Raw genomic sequence first — 22,875 nt, forward strand, 5'->3', positions numbered from 1 at the left:
CCCCTTCTCTGCTTGCACCAAGCCCCAGAGCCCTCCTGCAGCCAGACTCTTGGTGGGAACCCAAGTGCCCCCTCCCACCCTTGGTTCACTGCACAGGAAGCCAGAGGCGGGAGAGGCAGGAGTCCTCAGTGTCCACTGGTCTTCATCAGCACAGACCTGGATCAGGAGCTTGGGAGGCCCTGGGAAAGCAGATCCTGGCTGTGTGCACTTGGGTGTGTCATGACCCTCACCTGGAAAAGGTAAGGTCAAGGCAGGCACCCTTCAGGGCTGCAGGAGGGTAAGGGCAGCAGGGCTCTGTCCACAGTAAGCAGCCAGGGCTTGTTCTCAGCAGCTGGAGTGATGTCCACTCTCCTGCCTCCCTACCCCGACCTCAGCTTCAAGGTTGTGAAAGCAGTGCCTCTTTAGCCAGTGAATGAGTCCTCTGAGCAACTTGTTCAGTAGCAAGTTCTGATTCAACAGGTGTGTTTGACTGGAGCGTCTGCATGTCTAACCAGCTCGCAGGTGGTGGTGATGCTCCTGGTCCCTGGACCACACTTTCATTTAGGAGGGTTAGCGCCGACTGTTAGGACAGGCTATGTGCCACTGCAGAGAAGTGTCCAGCTGCTTTGACCTCATCAAGTGCATCCCTTAGGCTCGGATTAAAGGCTTCCTCATGTCAACGATGCCCATGGATGGCCCTGGGTGACCTCAGCAGACTGGAGCCCCCTGCTTGTTTGTTGTTCAAAAAAACAAACAAAGAGCCTGGCTTTGGAAATGGAAATTTCTCTTTGTTTTCAGCTTACCAGGAGGAGTCACTATTTTATCTTGCTAAGGGCTTGTCAAGAGAAATGGTCAAGTAATACTGAGCACAAAACCATAAACTCAGAATTGCCGGGGACCAGCCCCCACTGATCCAGGGTATTCGAAGCGGGGACTGCGTCGGCGACCTATTTATTTAAATATTTTGTCAAAGATATAAAGAGTAATAGGATGAGGATAGCTCAGTAGGAAAATTCAGTGGAGAAAAGAGGCTGAGTAGCTTGGTTTACGCGGGAGACCAATAAAACTTCAAGACAAGAAGCTTGCACCACTTACGTAGGCTGCAGGCGTCCTTCCATTCTCCCGAAGGAGAGGAGACACTGAGGCCTCCCCAGTCGGACCTTAGAAGCCCAGGCATAATTAGTAAGCATGGTGGGTTCCGCGCTCCAGATGGAGACTCAGCCAGAATTTGGGAGAGAGAGCAACATGGGGAGACCAAGTTTCGGTGAACAAGGCCCGCACTTTATTTTCCAAAGTAGTTTTTATACCTTAAATTGTGCATAGAGGATAGTGGGGGAAGGGGTGGAGTCATGCAGGGACAGCAGTTCCTGGTCCTAATCGAAGCCAGGCTTTCAAACTTATCATATGCAAAAGTTCAGGTGAATTACATCATCTTCTGGACAGGAGGCCTGTTAACATTTTAAGAAACTTATCTTTCTCTAAAGGTGATTATTCCAAAGTCAGGCACCAGCCTCCAAAAAAGCATTGGACAAAGCTGCATTCCTATAGGGCAAAGGTGAGGTGGGCTCAATCAAGAAAAGAATTAACTCAAGGGTCCAAGGTTACAAACATTGAGGCTACTACTTACATTTCTATACACCCATTATATCAATCAATATACTGCCAAGGACACAGTAGGTAAGGGGTATGGGGACTTAGCAGCAAACATTGGCCCAATAAGTGAAAAACCCTTCTCAATACAATTTCTAATCAATCTTTTAACTACTCAAAAGAATCTGTGTTTAGACAGTTTAGAACATCTCCTCCCTCTCACAGTTGGGAGGCTCTGAACAATCACATGTGGCAGAAAAAACCTATTCAGGCAGGCTAGAGGATTTCCAAAGGAGTTTGTAGGTTGAAACACTGTCACACCCAGGAATTATTAACTGGAGCTGTAAGCCAACTCTTTTTTCAGAGAGAGGTAGTGGGGGACAGCCCCCCATAAAGTCAGAGGTGTAGGTGAAAGCACAAAGCAGAAAGTAGGCAGACTCTGGTTTCGGGGGTAGATGCTCGAGAATTCCCAGGGAGACTCCTGAGGCTTGATCCCGCCTTTGCGTATGCCAAGCCTCCTTCCTCATGACCTTTGCCACGGGTGGAGCTCGCTCCCCACACAGAATCTTTGAATTCACCACAGAAACACCTGCTTCTTGGGGTGTGGGGCTGAACAGGTGTACCACACTAGCCATCTGTCCCCACTACATGTGAATGATCCCTGCGGGGTGGGCAGCAGGGATCCATCAACTTAGTACCAACAGGATACAGTACAGACCCCCTTCCACCCCTCCACCCATGCCCCTGTCAGCACAGCAGCTCCATGAATCAACACGGTGGCCAACTTATATCTGTTGCACAGCCCTGCTCTGACCTTCTGAACGGTCTGTGCTGTGACAAAGGCAGGGAGCAGAAAGACCTCAGAGAATTCCAGAGAACAGACAGAAGCCCAGATCTCCATAGTTCCAAATGGAAGAGGCTGTTCTGAAGTGATTTGCAGAACATGGAGTGTGAGTCGCCAGTGACAATGATAAGGAGGGCATGCCCATCTCTTCAAAGTTGGACTGTTCCTTTTCCATGATTTGGCAAACATCTGCACATGGGCAGAAAGCCCCATGAGAACCTCAAGGGTGCAGAGAGCTTTGCAGATGAAATGCCACTGTGGTCCAGGCTCAGAGGCCATGATTCTGAGATGGGTCTCAGAATCTGCAGGGGAGACAGACACAAAACACCTTCATTAGCCTGGTGATGGCGGGTCTTTGCTCTCCTTCCAGTTTGGCCTGGAGATGAAACCATCACTAGGTCAAGTCCTGGTGGGCCGGGCATCCTCAGTAAACGTTTCTGAAATCAAGGAATGATTTTATAAGGAACAGAAAGTATAGGATTAGCTATGGGAGCATAGAGTGGAAATGGCAAAATTCAGGAGCATCCTTGAGGGGAGGAGAGCATTTACTTCAAAGGAGGAGATAGGGGGCTGCAACTCCATTCTTGCCCTGGAGACTCAGCTCTGTAACCCTCCTGGCATTCACCCCACCCCTGTGCTAACAACTCAGAGGGTTCCACAGAGTGAGTTCTCCATGCATATTTATGAATTTGTGAGTCACAGGCAATACTGCCCTTTCAGGTCAGCCTGAGCTCATCTGGAGGGAGAACTGGGCAGCTGGTGGCCTCTTGGTCAGTTGGCAGTGAGTCATCAAAGGGTCAAGACCATGTCACCCCACAGAAATGGAAACCTCTCAGTGATGCCTCTGCAGGAGTTTGTGCTGGATGGATTTGAGGGTGGTCTGCAGACCCAGGCCCTGCTCTTTGCTCTGTTCCTGGCCCTGTACATGGTGGCCATCCTGGGGAACCTCACCATGATCGTGGTCATCACCGTGGATGCCCGTCTGCACTCCCCAATGTACTTCTTCCTCAAGAACCTCTCCTTCTTAGACTTGTGCTACTCATCTGTCATCTACCCCAAGGCCCTAGCCAACTTCCTGTCCTCCTCCAAGGTCATCACCTTTGCAGGTTGTGCCACCCAGTTCTTCTTCTTCTCCCTGCTGGCTACCTCTGAGACTCTCCTCTTGGCTGTGATGGCCTATGACCACTTCGTGGCCATCTGCAGCCCCCTGTGCTATCCCATCTCCATGTGCCCTTCGGTCTGTGCCCGCCTGGTGCTGGGCTCCTACTGTGGGGGCTGCCTCAACTCCATCCTGCAGACCAGTTTCACATTCAGCCTCCCATTCTGCAGCTCCAACCACATCGACCTCTTCTTCTGTGATGTGCCTCCTATGATCGAGGTTGCCTGTGCTGAGACAACCCTCAATGAGCTGGTCTTGTTTGGAATCTGTGGCCTCATCATCGTGGGCACCACATTCGTGGTCCTCACCTCCTATGGCTACATCACAGTGACAATCCTGAGGATGCGCTCAGGAGGAGGGAGACACAAGCTCTTCTCCACCTGCGGCTCCCACATGACAGCCGTGTCCCTCTTTTATGGGACCCTTTTTGTCATGTATGCCCAGCCGGGAGCTGTGGAGTCCATGGAGCAGGGCAAGGTGGTCTCTGTCTTCTACACCCTGGTCATCCCAATGCTCAACCCCCTTGTTTACAGTCTGAGAAACAAGGACGTGAAGGATGCTCTGCGGAGACTGGGGCAGAGACACACAGCCATGTGAAGGAGGGTGACCAGAGGGGGACATCCAGTATCCTGAGGGCTGGATGGAGAATTCAGAGACAGTGAACCATGAGGAGCCCCTCAAACCTCTTCCACTTCTGAATGGAATGGGATGTCTTGAGGACTCTGATCCATTTATTCAGTCACATTGCTTGAAGGCATTTATGAAGCAGACATTCACTATGTGTGAGATGCAGGGATGGACAAGGATGCTCTGCAACCAGAATTCTCCATGTTGCAAGAAGGAGCAGTGACTCAAGTCACATGAAGACTGAATGAACAGGGCAGGAGGCAGGGGCGGGTCTTGTCCCCTTTGTGTATCATGGTTCTCTGGGTCATTCCATGGGTTTTGGTAGGAAAGAAGTCAGATATATGTGCATTGATCAAACTTGGAAGAAAAGGTGTTTGCATGCAACATACCTCCATCTCCTAACCCCGCCTGGGATGCAGGACTTCACCATCACCTGTTGGCAGGACGTGACCGTCCACTGAGGGCCCTCCAGTTGACCTTTTTCAGCCCACTTTCAACACCACCAAAGAGATCTGTTTAAGATGATAATGGCCAAGGTGTTCCCCTCGGTCAGTAGGGGTGAGTAGGAATAGGCTTGGCTTCAGTGGCTCAGGGCTGACAAGCAGGGCCTGTCGGGGAGGAGCCAGGTCAGTGGTCTGGTGAACGTGGTGGTTCCACTTGAGGACAGAAGCACCCCTGGGCTCCTGCTCCATCACAGCAAGGGCACAGATGACACTGCTGTTAGGGATGGTGACCCCAGCCACAGCACCGCCTTCCAAGTCACAGGATGGAAGACATGAGGCATAAACACATGTACAATTTTGATATATCTTCAGAAAAAATACTCAAAGCATATCCATTCAGGGAGTTCACCACCACCCAGGTTGAGAATGAGAAATTCACCCAATTTTCACAAGATCTTCTCCCCTCATTCTATTCGTTGCCTGCCAGGGTTAGTGGGAATCCTGCTTCTAACACACAGATTAGTTTTGCCTACTGTGAACATTCAGTGAATAGCATCGTAGAATCATCCAGTTTATCTTGTGTGCCTTTTTTTTGGGGGGGGGGGTTAACATATTTATGAGATTAACCCATGTGACTGCCCATAATGGTAGTTCTAATTTTTCATTACTACACAAGATTCTACCATATGAAAATATCATAATTTATCCATTCTACCACTGATGGCCATTCAAGTTTATTGAATTCAGTTCAATTCAGTTGCTCAGTTGTGTCCGACTCTTTGCAACCCCATGGACTGCAGCATGCCAGGCCTCCCTGTCCATCACCAACTCCCGGAGTTTACTCAAACTTATGTCCATGGAGTTGGTGATGCCATCCAACTATTTTATCCTTTGTCGTTCCCTTCTCCTCCCACCTTCAATCTTTCCCAGCATCAGGGTCTTTTCAAATGAGTCAGTTCTTCACATCAGGTGGTCAAAGGATTAGAGTTTCAGCTTCAGCATCAGTCCTTCCAGTGAATATTCAGGACTGATTTCCTTTAGGATGGATTGGTTGGATCTCCTTGCTTCTACAAAATTTTTTACATGTCTTTTGCTAAGAGTGAATTACTGTTGGCATTCTTAGGAGCTGAATGCTCTTGCTTTTGATTAACTCTACAGTTTTACCAAAATGGAAAAGCAATTTTCATCCCACAAATAGTGCATGAGAGTCCCTGTTGCTGTGCACCATCATGGACAAGCCATTTGTTGTTGTTAAGCCATTAAGTCATGCCCAGCTCTTTGAGTCCCCAGGGACTGCAACATGCCAGCCTTCCCTTTCCTTCACTATCTCCTGGAGTTTGCTCAAATTCATGTCCATTGAGTTAGTGATGCTATCTAACATGGACAAGCTTTATTGTCTATACAGTCCATGGAATTCTCCAGACCAGAATACTGGAGTGGATAGCTGTTCCCTTCTCCAGATCTTCCCAACCCAGGGAATCAAACCCAGGGCTCCCTCATTGCAGACAGTTTTTACCAGCTGAGCCCACAGGGAGGCCCATTGTCTAATGGGGACAAACCATATTGTCTGCTTTATCAATTTTAGCCTTTCTGCTGGGTATGTGGTCATATACCATTCCAACTTTCATTTTTATTTTTTAAATAAACAATTTTGAACATTAAAAAAAAAAAACAGAAATAGATTCTCAGACATATGCAGGGGTTAATAGTCAGCTACCTATTGCTGTGGCTAAGCCATGAGAAAATCACCATGTGAAGTCCCTCAGTCGTGTCCGACTTTTTGAGACCCCATGAACTGTAGCCTACGAAGCTCCTCTGTCCATGGGATTCTCCAGGCAAGAAAACTGGAGAGGGTTGCCATTTCCTTCTCCAGGGGATGTTCCTGACCCAGGGATTGAACCCGGGTCTCCCATATTGGAGGCAGATGCTTTAACCTGTGAGCCACCAGGGAAGGCCCTGGTGACTTTCTCAAGCCATGAGAAAATCACCATGGGAAAAGAATAAAAGCAAAATATAGCAGTAAGCATAACCCAAATAAAAGTACATCAGGTTGATCAGTTGGGGTTGTCATTCCCCGCTAAGCTAAGGAAAAACACATAGTGTGGACCTTGGAACGCCTGGTCAGCGCAAGTTCAGCACGCTGCTTCTGCACACACCACGTTTTCCCAAGGCATATGCGGGTCCATGACCTCCAGCCAGGTGATAGCCCTTGCACAAGAAAATAACAAGGACAGTTTAAAGTAATCAGTAAAATGGGAGACGTGGCCGGGGACACAGGCGGCCGACTCCATCGTAACACACAGATCCTTTCTGCTTGCCAAGACGCTAAATAAAAGTGATGTGGCTCCAAGGAGCAGGGCTCTGGACCCACGAGGTCTTGAGTTCCCCGGTCCCATCTTTAAAACTTTAATTCTGTCTCTAGTTGCTTTTTCCCAAACTGTGTGTCAACCACTTTCGATCCCTACCTGCTGTGCTGACCACAACAGACACAGAAAGGCTTATGGTCACCAGGGGGTAAGGGGTGAGGGACAAACTGGAAGACTGGGACTGATACATATGCATGACTATATGTGAAATAGACGACTAATAAGGACCTGCTGTACAGCACAGGGATCTATACTCCATACAGTGCAACGATCAACACAGGTAAAGAGTAACAACAGAGTGAGTATACGGATAACAGAATCATTGTGCTGTACACCCAAGGTAAAGTAACACAACATAGCTGAAACTAGCACCGTAGATGTAAATCAACTAATCGCCAGTAAAATCTATAAAAACAAATTTTAGGCATTTGTGGCCTAAATATATTTCATAGTTACTTACACATAACAGGAGAGAAAAGAAATGTATATATTTTTGACAAAATTCAAAGTATAATAACAATTGAACACTGTCTTTTTGTAATACAAGTCTACCAATGAGAAAAGTTGCGATTCTTTTTAAGGAGGAAGTTTTCCCCTTCTCTAGTGGCTAATGAGCTAATATTTTCACATATTTAGCAGCAAACTGAATGCTCTTTCTGAGGAAGCATATATGTTTTGCCAGATTTTTTCTTTTTCACGAAGATCATAGAAATTCTTATTCTTGATATGAGCCCTTCGTTGGTTACATGAGTTCTGAATATCTTCTCTTACTTTGTGGTTTCTATATTTATACTTGTATTGACCTTTAAAATTATTTTTGATGAACAGAGGTTCTTAAATTTAATAAGATTATCAGGCACTTTTTCCATGGCTACTTCATTCTGCAGCATGTTTAAAGAAATATTGTCCATGCAAGATCCAAAAGTATCTCTTTTATGTTTCCTGGGGAACTTGTTTTCTGCTTAGTCTTTTATATTAGAACTTATAATTCACATGTTATTAAATTTGTGGGGGTTTTTATATAGGAATGGCTTTATTTTTTCATATGGTTATCCCATGGACCACTTTTTAAATGTTTCTCCCCCACTGCTGTATACTGTCATCTTTATCATAAACCAAGTGCCTCTGCATATGTGGGTCTGTTTCTAGGGCTTCCTTGGTGGCTTAGAGGGTAAAGCATCTGCCTACAATGCAGGAGACCCGGGTTCAATTCCTGAGTCAGGAAGATCCCCTGGAGAAGGCAATGGCACCCCACTCCAGAACTCTTGCCTGGAAAATCCCATGGACGGAGGAGCCTGGAAGGCTGCAGTCCATGGGGTCGCAAAGAGTCAGACATGACTGAGCGACTTCACTTCACTTCACTTCACTTCTACGTCTTATTCTGCTATTTGTTTATTCTCATGCTATTGTAGATCGTATTATTAAATATTTAAAAAGTAAAATATAATATAAATCCCTAGGCATATATGAATAAATGTAACAAATGATACACACTACCTTTAGAAATAAAATTGTAACTGTTACTGAAAGACACAAAAGGAGTACTGAGTAAATGCCGAGCTACACCACAACCTCGCTGCGTGGTGCCCGAGCGTCCTGACGGTATGAAAGCTGTTCTACTGCAGAGGAAAGGATGAGAGACAGAGGGGAGAGAGAGACAAAGAGGTCAAAGGAGAAGCTACAGCCTTTACATTACATAACTAACCTATTCCTGGGAGAATCACAGCATCACTTCTGCCATGTTCTACTCCTTAGAAGGAAGTAACAGAGTCCTCGAGGGAGAGACCCAAACAGCAGCGTGAGACAGGAGGCAGAGGCCTCAGGCCACCCTGGCAGTCACCAGCGCACCACACAAATCATGGACTGGAAGGAAAAAACTAAACATATCAAATATTGCTGTTGTCATTTAGTTGCTAAGGCCAAGTCATATCCGACTCTTTTGTGACCCCATAGACTGTAGCCCATCAGGCTCCTCTGTCCATGGGATCCTCCAGGCAAGAATTCTGGAGTGGGTTGCCATTCCTTTCTCCAGGGGATCTTCCTGACCCAGATATCAAACGCACATCTCTGGCATCTCCTGCGAGAGAAGGCAATGGCACCCCACTCCAGTACTCTTGCCTGGAAAATCCCATGGGTGGAGGAGCCTGGTAGGCTGCAGTCCCTGGGGTCGCTAAGAGTCAGACACGACTGAGCGACTTCACTTTCACTTTCCACTTTCATGCATTGGAGAAGGAAATGGCAACCCACTCCAGTGTTCTTGCCTGGAGAATCCCACGGACGGAGAAGCCTGGTAGGCTGCAGTCAGGGGGGTCGCACAGAGTTGGACACGACTGAAGTGACTTAGCAGCAGCAGCTGGCATCTCCTGCATTGCCAGGTGGATTCTTTACTGCTGAGCCACTGTGGAAGCTAAAAAAAAAAAAAACAGAAAAAAATAAAAAGGACAAAAATTACTAATATCACAAATTAGAAAAAGAATGTAGCTACAGATACCATGGACAACAAAAGGATAATATAGTTCATCTGGACCATTTTTCTAGATTCCACAAGCATGTCAATATATGTTTGTTTCTCTCTTTCTGACTCACTTTACTCTGTATGACAGATTCTAGGTCCATCCACATCTCACAAATTGCCTGATCTCATTCCTTTTAGTGGCTGCATAATATCCCATTGTATTTTGTACCACATGGAAACAGTGAGAGACTTTATTTCCTTGGGCTCCAAAATCACTGCAGATGGTGACTGAAGCCATGAAATTAAAAGACGTTTGATCTTTGGAAAAGCTATAACCAACCTAGACAGCATATTCAAAAGGAGAGACATTACTTTGCCAGCAAACGTGCATCTAGTCAAAGCCGTGATTTTTCCAGTGGTCATGTATGGATGTGAGAGTTGGACCATAAAGAATGCTGAGTGTCGAAGAACTGATGCTTTTGAACTGCGGTGTTGTAGAAAACTCTTGAGAGTACCTTGGATTGCATGGAAATCAAACCAGTCAATACTAAAGGAAATCAGTCCTGAATATTCATTGGAAGGGCTGATGCCGAAACTCCAATCCTTTGGCCACCTGATGCAAAGAACTGAGTCGTTGGAAAAGACCCTGATGCTGGGAAACATTGAAGGCAGGAGGAAAACGAACAACAGTAGTTGAGATGGTTGGATGACATCACCAACTTGATGGACATGAGTTTACAAGCAAGCTCCGGGAGTTGGTGGTGGACAGGGAAGCCTGGCGTGCTGCAGTCCGTGGGGTCACAAAGAGTTGGACACGACTGAGTGACTGAACTCACTGACCACATCTTCTTTATCCATTCATCTTTAAGAACAGACACAGATGCAGAGAGTGGACATGTGGGTACCAGTGGGGGAACGAGAGGGTGGGATGAATCTGGAGATTAGGATTGACATATACACACTACGATGTGTACAACAGATGGCTAGTGGGAGCCCGCAACAAAGCGCTGGGAGCCCCGCTCGGTGCTCTTGTGTTGACCTAGAGGAGTGGGATGGGGCAGGGAGGAAGGGAGGTCCAAGAGGGAGGAGACATGTGTATACACAGATGACTTGCTTCACTATGTACCAGAAACTAACCCAACATTGTAAAGTAACTCTATTCCAATAAAAAAGCTAAAAAAAGAAAAACATAAAAGGATAATGAAATAATACTAAAACTCTATGCCCAATAATTTGATAACTTAGATGAAATGGACTAATTTCTTGAAAGACACAGTCTGTCAAAATTCACACAAGAAGAAATTGACAATCTTGTTATGGCTGTATCTTTTCAAGAAACTGAAGACAGTAGTGAATAGCCTTCCAAAACAGAAAACCCCAATCCCAGACGGGAAATGGGTGGGTCCTACCAGATGCTGAAGAAATTATGCCCGTTCTCTACCACTTCTTTCCGAGGACAGAAGCAGAGGGAATAACTCCCAGCTCATTCTACGAGGCCAGTGTTCTCCTAATACCGAAACCAAACACAGACATCACCTATGAATAGGGGGCAAATTTCAGGGCCTAACACAGAGTCTTTAAAAAAGAAAAAGTAACAAGAGCTATCCTGTAGAGTGGTTGTAGGATGAGTGATAAAATGAGGTAAAGACCTGAGCAGGGAGCCCCCCCACCCCACAATCCACAGTAAAGCAGAGCCAGCCCTGACCCATGCTCACAGCCTGCTCTGCGAGGCGGGTGTGTTGACTACACACTTTGGGCCTATTAACCACGATGCGTGAAGAACACAGTTCATGCTGCAGTGAAGTCACCTGGGCGTGGAGGCGGGCCAGGGCAGGGGTGGGGGGCACTTGATCGATTGACGCGTGAGTTTTCACTCTAGTCAGTGGGAAAGGAACGTTGCTCCGTCACCCCGCTGTGTGTTGAGCATCAGCTCAGATGCTCAGAGGCCAAGTGCGTGTCTCTGTGCAAATCTCCCCTTCCCGTCTCTTGCCAACATTTGCTTAGGTTGTCTGCGTTTTACTGTTGGCTTGTAGGAGCTCTTCATATATTCTGAATGAGCCCTTTGCTAGGACCTGTACTGCAATGCTCCCCCATCTACAGCTTGGCTGTTCCTCAATGCTATCTTTTGCTGAGAAGAAACTGAGCTGGGTGTCTTTATATCCCTCATTTGTGTAGATGAGAAACATGGAGGCAGGAGTGTTAACCAGTTTCCTCCAGCTCCCATGTCTTAGAGGGCAGAACCAGGGCCCCTGCCTAATGTCTAAAGTAGGAACACTCCATGGCTCTGGGACGAAGCCCACTCCACCCCACTTGGAGGGCCAGCTCGGGGAGGGCTCGTCACCTCCATGAGCCTCGGTGTATTTACCGGCAACTGAATAATACGTGACCCTCCTCTCTGGAACATTCAGAGGACTTGGTGGAATATAAATGCTGTGCTCAAAGCTGGCTCTCAATGAAAGGCATCTTTGGGGCATTATTATGATCATCAGCAAGATACTAAGTAAAGAAAAAAATCCAGCCAACTGCTTCAAATGTCGTTTCATGGCACGTTGGTGGTTTTCCTGTCTCAGCAAGGACTCCAGCAGGTTCCTTCAACATTTACTTAACTGCTCTGGACACAGCTGGAGACAGAACTGAGCCCTCCAAGTGACAGAAAAATTGTCTCAGCAAAATAAATGCTAAAGTTGAGTCAAAGGAAATTAAAAAAAAAAAAAAAAAGAAACAAGCAAAACCCACAGCACTGGCCAAGGGCTGCTGGCTGGCGCCATCTCCTGGGTCCCCACACAGGCGCCTTCCTGCAGGAAGCCTCCACCTGCCTGCAGACCCCAAGTGCCCTTGAGGGGTACAGAGTCAGCTCTGTGCTGTCAGGACGCAAGCCAGTTCTCAGCGGAGCAGAAAATACTGCAGTGCAGGGCAGACTCCCACTGAACACACGCCCCAGCGCTGTGTCTCTCCAGGCTCCAGGCTCAGGGATCCAGCCGGGAAATCAGTCCCTCCTTAACAGCTACTGGTCCTTGACGATGAAGACCAGGCCTTCGGGCTCCACTTCAACTGCAGAACTGGAACCAGCCTGGGGCAGATGCAGGAGACGGGAGGAAAAGCCTCCTGAGCGCTGCCCTCCACCCCCGTGCCCCTCATGGCTTGGAGCCCTCTCCTTCCCTGATGGCCACCCACTCTCCCACCTCGAGGCCCTACACACACCTGGGCCGCTCTCCTGCCCTCCCCTAAGGCCTCTTCTCCCACTCACCTCAAAGTCTCGGTTCCCCACAAGTGCCTCTTCCAGAAAGGGAGGCCCCTGACTGCCTGACCCCACACCTGCCCCCAAACCACCCCCACCTGCCCCACCACTCCCCACACTTGCTCCCACACCTGCCCCCACAAACCCCACACCTGCCCCCACACCTGTACACTGGGTTTTCACAGGCTCCTCATTTATTGCCCTTCCCCTCAGGGCTGGGAGCGCCGTCTTTTCTGAAACATTCACACACACACGTATGTCATCACAGCCTGCAGGCCAAGCTGGGCGCACAGGAGGAGGTGTCCCTACGCATGTGCATCTCTTGTTGTTTAGTCACTAGGCTGTCTCTGATTCTTTTCTGACCCCATGGACTACTGCCCTCCAGGCTCCTCTGTCCATGGGATTTCCCAGGCAAGAATACTGGAGTGGGCTGCCATTTCCTTCTCCAGGGGATCTTTCAAACCCATGTCTCTTGAATTGGCAGGTGGATTCTTTACCACTGAGCCATCAGGGAAGCCCCTGCACACATCCATGGAAGTGTTAGTTGCTCAGTGATGTCTTTGTGACACCATGGACTGTAGCCTCTGTCCATGGGATTCTCCAGACAAGAACACTGGAGTGGGTAGCTGTTCCCTTCTCCAGGGGATCTTCCCAACCCTGGGATTGAACCCTGGTCTCCTGCACTACAGGCAGATTCTTTACCGTCTGAGCCACAGGGACCCCTGCACACATGCATCAGCTCAGTTCAGTTGCTCAGTCGTGTCCGACTCTTTGCGATCCCATGAATCAGCACGCCAAGCCTCCCTGTCCATCACCAACTCCCAGAGTTCACTCAGACTCACATCCATCGAGTCAGTGATGCCATCCAGCCATCTCATCCTCTGTCGTCCCCTTCTCCTCCTGCCCCCAATCCCTCCCAGCATCAGAGTCTTTTCCAATGAGTCAACTCTTCGCATGAGGTGGCCAAAGTACTGGAGTTTCAGCTTTAGCATCATTCCTTCCAAAGAAATCCCAGGGCTGATCTCCTTCAGAATGGACTGATTGGATCTCCTTGCAGTCCAAGGGACTCTCAAGAGTCTTCTCCAACACCACAGTTCAAAAGCATCAATTCTTCGGTGCTCAGCTTTCTTCACAGTCCAATTCTCACATCCATACATGACCACTGGAAAAACCATAGCCTTGACTAGATGGACCTTTAATGGCAAAGTAATGTCTCTGCTTTTGAATATGCTATCTAGATTGGTCATAACTTTCCTTCCAAGGAGTAAGCATCTTTTAATTTCATGGCCGCAGTCACCATCTGCAGTGATTTTGGAGCCCAAAAAAATAAAGTCTGACACTGTTTCCACTGTTTCCCCATCTATTTCCCATGAAGTGATGGGACCAGATGCCATGATCTTTGTTTTCTGAATGTTGAGCTTTAAGTCAACTTTTTCACTCTCCTCTTTCACTTTCATCAAGAGGCTTTTTAGTTCTTCTTCACTTTCTGCCATAAGGGTGGTATCATCTGCATATCTGAGGTTATTGAATATGCTGTCTAGGTTGGTCATAAGTTTCCTGCCAAGGAGTAAGCATCTTTTAATTTCATGGCTGCAGTCACCATCTGCAGTGATTTTGGAGCCCCAAAAAATAGTCTGTACGTCAGATGAACAGGTATAAACATGCCAGGTAACAGCCCCTCTCCTGCCTCTCAGCTTCCCCACCCACAGGGGCCCATGTAATGCCCCCCAGGCCCAAGGCCACTCTGTAGGGGACGCAGGGCTCCCCGAGGCGTGCCTGCACCATCACTTCCTCATCGTGATCATTCAGTCTCGATATTGTTTCCCAGAGGAAAAATACTAGAATCAACATCGTGTCTGGGTTCTGCTGGGTCTCTCCAGTCTTCATCACCGTCACTGCATCTCTTCCAAAGAGACCACGGTTCCCCTAGTCCCACCCAACCCCCGCCGGCATGGCACCCCTCATCACAAAGCCTCTGCCCTCCAGCAAGGAAAGTGGCATGCTGCTGCCTCAGCGGACATTTCGCCGACTTCCTGTGACCCTGAGCACCTCTAAGTGCTCCCTGGCCGTCTGAGTTGGTTCTTCTGCAAACTGGCGTCTCGGTGCCCATCAATCTCCAGTGCGTGCCTCCTTGGTACCAGTCTATAAACATTCTCTGCGTCAGCAAATGTTAACAGTCCAGCCCTTTGGGACCCAGGCTTCCTGTCTTCCTTCTTAATATGCTGAGTGTCTCCTGGCTTTGTTTTTGGTCTCGGTGAGAGAATGCAGCCCTTGACCAAGGGCTGGCACCCCTCTGCCCCCCAAGCGCTGGGTGACCTGGGGCCAAGTCACGTGTGCGACAAGAAGACCACGTTTCCACAGGACAGGAGCTCCGGGGGAGGAGCCCTGGCCTCTGGCCTCTCGAAGGACAAAAGGGCTCTTCATTTCAGCACCTTTTTCTCATCTTGACATCAAGCAGAACTCACAGCCCTCAATTTCCTGAAGTCAGTAATGCTGCTTCCTGACAGTGTGATTTGCTTTGGAAGTGTCCCTAACCCAGCTGCTCGCATGTGTGGAGGCCAGCCTCCTCTCCCGGCAGTCTCCTGAGCCCTGATAAAGAGCACGTAAGCCCCTTTCCATTCAAACAAGCGGCCAGGGCAGAGGCTGAGGGACAAATGTTTTCCCTCTACCCAGGAAGACCGAGAACTGTAAGGGCAGGGAGAGCAGATGGTTCTTCCAAAGGCCTCCACTAGTCTTCACAGTTCAGAGCATTAAAACAGCTCTTTCTCCAACTTCTTCCCCAAACCCAAGTTCCCCAGAGCTCAACCCCAATAACCCACATGCTTGTTCACGTGGTTTTGACAGGCTCCCTGCATTAGGAGCTCTCACTTCCAAGAACCTGCAATTCAACAAGGATCCAGACACCCCACCTTAGCAGACAATACCCTCCAAGTCCTCGCCATGGCCACGAGCGGGGATCCTCCTCCCAGCACCTCCCCTTGTCCGAAAGGGCCTTCCCAATCCTGAGGCCTGAATGGGTGCAGCCCTCACAGCTCACAGACCAAACCGCGGCCACTGCTGATGGCCAAATGCCCCGTCCTTCCCCACAGAGCCCTCCGGGCCTGCTCCAAGGAGCCCACTGAGTAAAGCGGACTGCCCAGTATGTGACCTCAAAAACAGACCCCGAGATACCTCTCTCTGGAGTCAGGCCGTGCAGCTCCTGCTGGAAGCCCTGCCGTTAGAGTCTAATGTGGAAGCAGCCTGGGGTCCCAGGGCAGGGCCTCCCATGATGGGGTCCCCAGGCCCTCCTAACCTGGCCTTTACTGGGATGCTGCTCTCATGTTGGCCCCTTGAGCTGCCCTGGACAACTTGTCCTCCCTGCCGGGAGCCGAGCTCCACCAGGAGGGGCATGCAAAGAGCAGAAACCCACTCGGCACTCACGAGATGATGATTCTCAGTAAACACGGCTCTTTCACAGCCAGGCCGTCAGGCTGCTCCATTTGGTGGTTCTCACAGTGAGAGGGGACAGCCTGACTCATCCACTAAGCGGCTCTGCTCTGCTCGGAGCTATGGGAACCACCAAGTCGTGTGCCCTGGGTTGTTCCTGATCAAAGACACATTCCTCAAGACTGATGTGAGATCCGAGTGTTCACAGCCATTATCAGCTGCTGAGATGGACCAGTAAGAAACTGCCCCCAGAGACACCAGGCTCTCCTCTGAAATGGACTGAGGCACACATTTCTCAGGTGGGAGGCGTCTCCTTCAGTCATCACCAAGCTGCCTGTTTCCTCAAGCCTCGGGTCTGGGGGCAGCAGCTGCTCTGATGTCAGAGCCGAACACGAGGCCCACCGGGGGAGCCCACGGGGCAGGAGCAGGGTCTCACAGGGTCTCACACAAGCACCACCTCAGCAACTGTGAGCTGTCAGAATCACTCAAGGTCATAACGCAAAAAGCACAGGGTGTGTTTCTAGGAGGAGATCTGCTTCTCTTAGCAAGGAACACACACAGGGGCATACATACGCAGATGTCCAGGGATTGTAACATTCACTCAAAATGCAAGAATCAAAGTTACCCTGTAAGTAATAACATCACTTTATTTTAACTGAAGTTAAGGACAAAAGCTGGCCACATTCAGAGTTTAACAGGCCTCCTCCAGATGGTTAAAACCTTCTTCTCTTTCTTGGCTAACCATCTCCTAAATTCTAGCAATTCCCACAAGTTCTCTGGAACCACATGAAACTGTCCTTTAAGGAGCCCCACCACACCACCACATGGCGAAGCTCAGCCAGACGCACCGCTGGACACACCTCACTGGATATCATCATCGTCAAAGAGATCTTCAAAATCTACAAAATGAACAAAACCACAAATTGATGGTCACACAAGGTCAATAACAGAGAACATAACATAAAGGGGTTATGCGGTCGTTCAAAACCAGAGAGAAAACAGAAGACAATCTGATAAGTGACTTTCCCGTGACGGGTTCCCAACTTTACCCAACCAGGGCTGACGCAGCCCAAGAGGACAGCGGTCCAGCGGGCACCTTTAGTTTTGTTTCCATTCAGACGACAACCTCGAGAAAACACGCGGTGTGCTCTGGACTCTGTGGGCGACCCTCACAGCCAGGACTGTGCAGGGCAGAGCCCGCACCTGTGAGCACGGCCAGGCCCCACTCATGTTGACGCTGCGTGGAGGTGAAGGGGCGGCTGGCGGAAGCCCCGGAGGCTCGCAGCCTGAGAGTGGAAATGCTGGGGCCGGGGTGGGGAGCGGGGTGCGGGGCGGGGAGGTGGGCGGCAGGAGGAAGGTGGTGGAGGGACGGAGCGCTGTGAGAACTCAGAGCCCGTGAGACTCCCGTTAAAAGGGTTGGACCTATAGTTAGCTTGAAAATCACAACCCGAGCCCATTCCCACTGGAAGAAACGCCGCAAAATCAGGGTGCACTGCATCCGCCAGGGGTAAAACCTCGTTCAGGGTTCTTTTGCCCTTCTGTGTACTTCTGTGTAAATTCTCTAAACTTCCACCACGGGTGTTACTCTCACAACGAGGGAAAAAGCACTACCATCCCACTCACGCGCACCATGCACTGAGGATGTGCAGAGTAACGGACCAGCGAGAGGGCCACCAGGCCCCACGCGGCTGCTTTCCGGGACGGCGGCGCCAGGCACCCCCACCCCCTGCAGGTGCCGCCTCCTGAGACCCGGCCTGGAGGCGCCCCTGGAGGCACCGTGCCACCCATCAGGCTCCCATCGCGGAGCTGTCTCAGCCCGCCCCTTCTCGAAGGCGCTCCTGTTTTGTAAGACACGAGTGAGGACAGCAGGCCCGGTTCAGGGCTAGAACCCACTGCCTCGGGGACAAGAGACCATCAAAGCCGTCTGTTCGGTGAGTAAAAAGGGCTCAGGACAAGCCCCTCCACAGGCCACTGGGCTTCCTGGCAGGGAAACGCCTCCCACATGCTGGGCCGTCACAACCTGCCAGGCAGCATGCCCGAGCCAAGCTCGAGCTCCTTCCCTTTTCCGAGGAATCGGCCTCTGGGGGAGAAAGGCCCTCATCCGCTCCTGTGCTCATCGGGCAAGGCGGCCTGGGTCCCTCCCACAGAGCTTCTGTCAGAACTAAAGAGCTGCTGTCCAAAATCCGTGAACGTGAACCCTAGATACAGCCAACTGCCTCTAAGCCCCCAGGCTGGCAGAGGAGGAGTGGGGTTGGGTCGTGCCGGGTTGGCGAGCACACACTCCTGCCCGGGTGAGGCTCACGAGTGACTCTGGAGAACACTCAGACCTCTGCACCCCGTGCCCCCACACCCACTCCCCTAAAGAACTTAAATGCTACTCAGTTCCAGGGGCCCAAATGTCACCTCCTGTCCTCATAACACAGCCTGGCTTTTCTGTTCAGCCAACGGGGGCCTGAACAGAACAGAGAAAATGGGCTCAGGTTTGAGAGGGGTCTGGGGCCAGCAAAAACCAACAGGGCAAGATAAAATCCTAGCTGCCACGGACCAGTGACCAAAGTTCTTTGTAGTCACAGGCACCCTGCATGAAAGAAAGTGATGAGAGAGAAAACACCACTGAACTCTCCTGAGAGAGCGGTCTTGTGTTTCTACTTACGATTTAACCCTCGGTAAGGATTAATAAATCTGTAGGAACAATGCCCTAAGAAATCGGAAGGGAACAAGAAAATACCCCCTCAAACGTGGATGAAGACTTCCTATAAAGTTCGTTTTTCACTGTTATTTCGTAAAACTCCACCCATGTTCCTCAAACTAGCACCGAACTCGAACACGAACAGCTGCTGGTCTCAGAGAAGAGACACAGGGGGAGCAAGAGGGCACTGTTGCTCCGCACAGGCATTGGGGATGAGCACCCGGGCGAATGGAGGAGCCCAGAGCACAGCCGTCAGGAGCGCGGAGAGAGCCCGGCGGGCGGACGCTGCCACAGTCTCGGGCTCAGATTCCACGCGGGACAGGAGCTCCTCTCCCTCCTGAAAAACAGGGGAGCCCATTTCCCACAGCTGCACCGCAGTCCAAGAACGACAGAGGACCTGGCCACAACCCACGTCACTCATCTCGTGAAGCTGCTCCACCCCATAACCTGCAAAAGAAACATCGGCTGAAATAGGCAAGCCAATGCCGGCATCCTTACCATTAAAAAAGTCTGCGTGAACTGCCTTTTCATTGGCTGCCAAGTCCATCAGGAGCCCAGTGCTGCCTCCTGCCTGGTTGGGGGAAGGAAAGGTTATGTCAGCGGGGTGTTCAGAGAGAATGAAGGATAAGTGCCTTACGGGCTCCATACCACTTCTGGGCAGAAAGTGTCCAGGTCAGGGACCAAATTCAGTCCAGGGAAGGAAATGGCTGGAGCAGGGGGGAGGCAGGCAGCATTTGGAGGAATGACGGGAAGGTCCCCTCAGGTCTTGGGGTCCTAGGCTCCTCCATGCCTTTTACAGAGAATCCTGCCTGGACGGCAGCTCTCCTGCACACACCACGGGAGGGGGCTCCTGTCCCCACTGGCCTGGCCACAGAGGCCCCACTGAGCCCACCGATCCCTCTGCTCTCCATGCCCCCTGCTTCTTCTGAGAATTAAGCCGTTTCCCCTGAGAAACTGACCTGCTGACCTGGGGTTCTTCTGGTGGGGGTTCTATCACCGGCCACCCCTCAGCGTGGGCAGTAAAACAATGTCAGTACCAAAGCTGGGCGGTGTCATGAGGATTCTGAGCCTCTCAGGTCACGTGGGGACACGACAGCAGAGGCCTCTGGGGGCGGCACCCTGGTCCCTCTGCACCCTGACTCCCAGCACCCCCCAGGCTGTCTGTCCACCTCTTCCGGCTCAGACAGCTGAGCACCTCCTGAGTTCCCCATAGAGCTGCGGGCGGCTGCTCTCAGCAACCAGGGTTCTCAGAGGCCTCCCTTCTCTCCTCAGTTAGCTAGCCCCACCCCCCACCCTGCACACCACTGGAAGCCCTGCAGTGACAGCGGTGTGGACTTGGCCCCTGGAGGCCTGGCCTTTATTCACACCCTCTTCTGGCTTCCTGTTCCTCGGTTCACACCACCCCACTCTCTGCCCATCTGCGGAGCCCACCACCCCCACAGTAGAGCCTTCCAGGGACCCCACACCTGCCTAAGGCAGCGCCTGGAGTGAGAGCTGAGAAGCAGGGTTAGCGGAAGGGCGACAGCCTCCTGGAGTTGGGTATGGAGAGCCCACCCATCCCAGGACAGCGGGGAGCAATTCAAGATCTGGTGCCCTCTGCCCGCGCCCCCATCTCCCCCCACCTCCCGGCTTCATCCCCCGCTCTCCCTTAGGCACCTAAAGGTCTGGCCCGCACGTTAAACCGTATGACCGTGCCTTCCCTTAGACGCCCTCCCCCGTCCCCATGCCACCCAGCACGGCCTCCGGCATCTGGCTGCAGTCAGCTGCACTCCTAAGGCTTTGCTGGCCCACCCCCCTAAGCCGTGGGAGGGCTTCTAACAACCTGCACCGCCAACCTCCCCATACACTGGGGCTGGCAATGACTCTCTCCGTAGCTATCTCCAGGAGCACGCAGGCTGGGGCTGTCCCCCCCGCCCCGGGCTGTAAGAAAGAGAAACGGAGGCCCTGACCCTGGGGAGCTGGCCTGACACTTGGAGACCACGGAACACCAGCACCACAGGAGCCCCCTGTAACCCACTGGAGCAGGGGAGGACCGGGCACGGCGCTGCGCACGGCCCCCACAAACGGCCCTCTCCCCGCTCCCCGGCGGGTGTCCGCTTCCCTCCCGAGCCCCGCCGTCAGCCGGGCCCTCGCCTCCCCGCCTCCCAGACGGGGGCTCGCCCCCGCCGCCCGGCAGCACGCCCTCCAGAGCGGGGCTCACACCCAGGGGTGCCCTCCAGGCGGCGGGCACCGACGCTCGCCTCAGCACCGGCCGCCTTCCACAGGCTTCCCAGGGGCCCAGCGCTAAGGCAGGCACCGCAGGGAGGGCGAGCGCGGGGCCCTGCAGGCCGCTGCCTTCTCTCGGCCCGGACCCGAAGCGCGCCCGAGAGCTGGACGTGGAGCCGCTCCGGCCCGGCCCGGCGCGGCCCGCCTCACCTCGTCCAGGTCCACATACGGCCCGGCGCCCTCGGGAAACATCTCGTCCACCGCCGGCTTCATCTCCTCACACAGTCCCAGCGTCCCTGGCTCACTTCCGGCCCGCTGACTGCCTCTTCCGGTGCGTGCCCCGTCGTGGCAATCTAGACGCTGGAGGGCGGCCGACTCTATGGTTCCCCCTCCCCATCACCACCAACACCATTTGGCGAGTCTAGACTCCGGAGGACCTTCAACTCTATGGTCCCCTCCTACGTTCGTCTTGATTAGGGCCGGTTGCGGGGAGGAGAGTCCTGGTCTGGCCTGGGGTGGACAGGGTCTTGGCTGCCTGTCAGCACGTAAGAGAAGTTGCTTGATGACTTCACGGTGGCCTGCCACCACAGTCAGTTTGGCCCTAATGGGCTGGCACAGATAGGTGCCCAAGAAATTACCCATTAAAGAATGCGAGTGGTGAGCAGAGTGAAGGGCAACCAGAGAATGGAGAAAATATTTGCAAACTGTGTATCTGATAAAAGGTTAATATCCAGAATGTACAGAGACCTCCTAAAATGCAACAACAAAAAACAAAGCCGCTCATTAAAAAGTCAGCAAAGGTCTCAAATAAACATTTCTCCTAAGCAGGTTTATAAATGACCAATAAACCCATGAAAAGATGCTCAGCATCACTGTTCATCAGCAAAATGCAAACCAAACCATAACGAGATACCACCTCACACCCATCGAGATGGCTACTATCAGCACCCCAGAAAATAACAAGTGTTGGGAGTATGTGGGGAAATAGGAACCCTTGTGCAGTGCTGGTTGGGATGTAAAATGGTGCAGCTGTTCTTGAAAACAGTATGGAGGTTCCTCAAGGATTAAACAGATTTTCCAAGCATTAGCCCCCAGGCTCCTCAGTCCACGGGATTCTCCAGGCAAAAATTCTGGAGTAGGTTGCCATGCCCTCCTCCAGGATCTTCCCAACCCAGGGATCGAACCCAAATCCCTTAGGTCTCTGGTGTTGGCAGGTGGGTTCTTGACCGCTAGCACCACTTGGGAAGCCAGATTTGCCATATGGTCCAGCAATTCCACTTCTGGGCATATAATCAGAAGAACTGAAGGCAGGGTCTCGAAGAGATAGTATTTGTACATCCGTGTTCACAGCAACATTCATCACGATGGTTAAAACGTGGTTCTTCAATATGGCTGAAATGTGCAAGCAACTCAAATAGGTATGAATCAACATTTGAATGGTTGAGCAAAATGTGGCGCATCCATGCAATGCAGTATTATTCAGCCTTTAAAAGGAAGGAAATTCTGACTGCTTCTGCAATGCGAGAGAAACCTGAGGACACCATGTTCAGTGAAATCACCAAGAAGCAAATATATGCTTCCACTTATATAAGGTTTGTAGAGTAATCAAATTAATAGAGACAGAAAATAGGACAGGGCTGGGGAAGAGGAGTTAGTTTTTATTGGGGACAGAGTTTCAGTTTGGGACGAGGAGCTAGTCTGGAGGTGGAGGGTGAGGATTGTTGCATAACTGTGAATGCACTTAATGCCTTTCAAAAATAGCTAAGATAATAAATCTTACATTATCTTTATTTTGTCATAAGTTTTTTTAAAAAGAATGTGAATGAGAAGGGAGGGCAAGAGGGAGGGGGAAGA

At 50.9% G+C, this 22,875-nt stretch overlaps 2 protein-coding genes and 1 long non-coding RNA gene across 3 annotated transcripts; 1 reads left to right on the plus strand and 2 right to left on the minus strand.

Moving 5' to 3' along the window:
- Positions 1 to 1,238: 1,238 nt before the first annotated feature.
- LOC139182312 (uncharacterized) lies at positions 1,239 to 12,857 on the minus strand. The gene is made up of 2 exons (XR_011565978.1): positions 4,589 to 12,857; positions 1,239 to 2,850 (listed from the first exon to the last, which is right to left on the minus strand). It is a non-coding gene; the product is annotated as an uncharacterized lncRNA (long non-coding RNA).
- Positions 3,219 to 4,169, plus strand: LOC139182310 (olfactory receptor 9S13-like). Its single transcript, XM_070787016.1, has one exon. It carries the CDS (start codon positions 3,219 to 3,221, stop codon positions 4,167 to 4,169), a length of 951 nt encoding a protein of 316 aa, XP_070643117.1.
- Positions 12,858 to 16,756: 3,899 nt separating the features above from the next.
- Positions 16,757 to 21,386, minus strand: COPS9 (COP9 signalosome subunit 9). The gene is made up of 3 exons (XM_070787017.1): positions 21,232 to 21,386; positions 19,315 to 19,387; positions 16,757 to 17,026 (listed from the first exon to the last, which is right to left on the minus strand). The coding sequence occupies exons 1-3, from the start codon at positions 21,292 to 21,294 to the stop codon at positions 16,989 to 16,991; spliced, it is 174 nt and encodes a 57-aa protein (XP_070643118.1). The 5' UTR covers positions 21,295 to 21,386; the 3' UTR covers positions 16,757 to 16,988.
- Between the last annotated feature and the right edge of the window lie 1,489 nt (positions 21,387 to 22,875).

The sequence above is a fragment of the Bos indicus genome, chromosome 3 (genome assembly GCF_029378745.1).
Source record: "Bos indicus isolate NIAB-ARS_2022 breed Sahiwal x Tharparkar chromosome 3, NIAB-ARS_B.indTharparkar_mat_pri_1.0, whole genome shotgun sequence".
In the NCBI taxonomy this organism is placed as follows: domain Eukaryota; kingdom Metazoa; phylum Chordata; class Mammalia; order Artiodactyla; family Bovidae; genus Bos; species Bos indicus.

Excerpts from the sequence above, each read along its gene's own strand:
- LOC139182310 (XM_070787016.1), top strand. The coding sequence starts at position 3,219 with ATGTCACCCCACAGAAATGGAAACCTCTCAGTGATGCCTCTGCAGGAG.
- COPS9 (XM_070787017.1), bottom strand. The coding sequence starts at position 21,294 with ATGAAGCCGGCGGTGGACGAGATGTTTCCCGAGGGCGCCGGGCCGTAT. Across the intron at positions 19,388-21,231 it reads CGTATGTGGACCTGGACGAG|GCAGGAGGCAGCACTGGGCT; the intron begins GTGAGGCGGGCC and ends TCCCCCAACCAG. Across the intron at positions 17,027-19,314 it reads TCACGCAGACTTTTTTAATG|ATTTTGAAGATCTCTTTGAC; the intron begins GTAAGGATGCCG and ends TTCATTTTGTAG.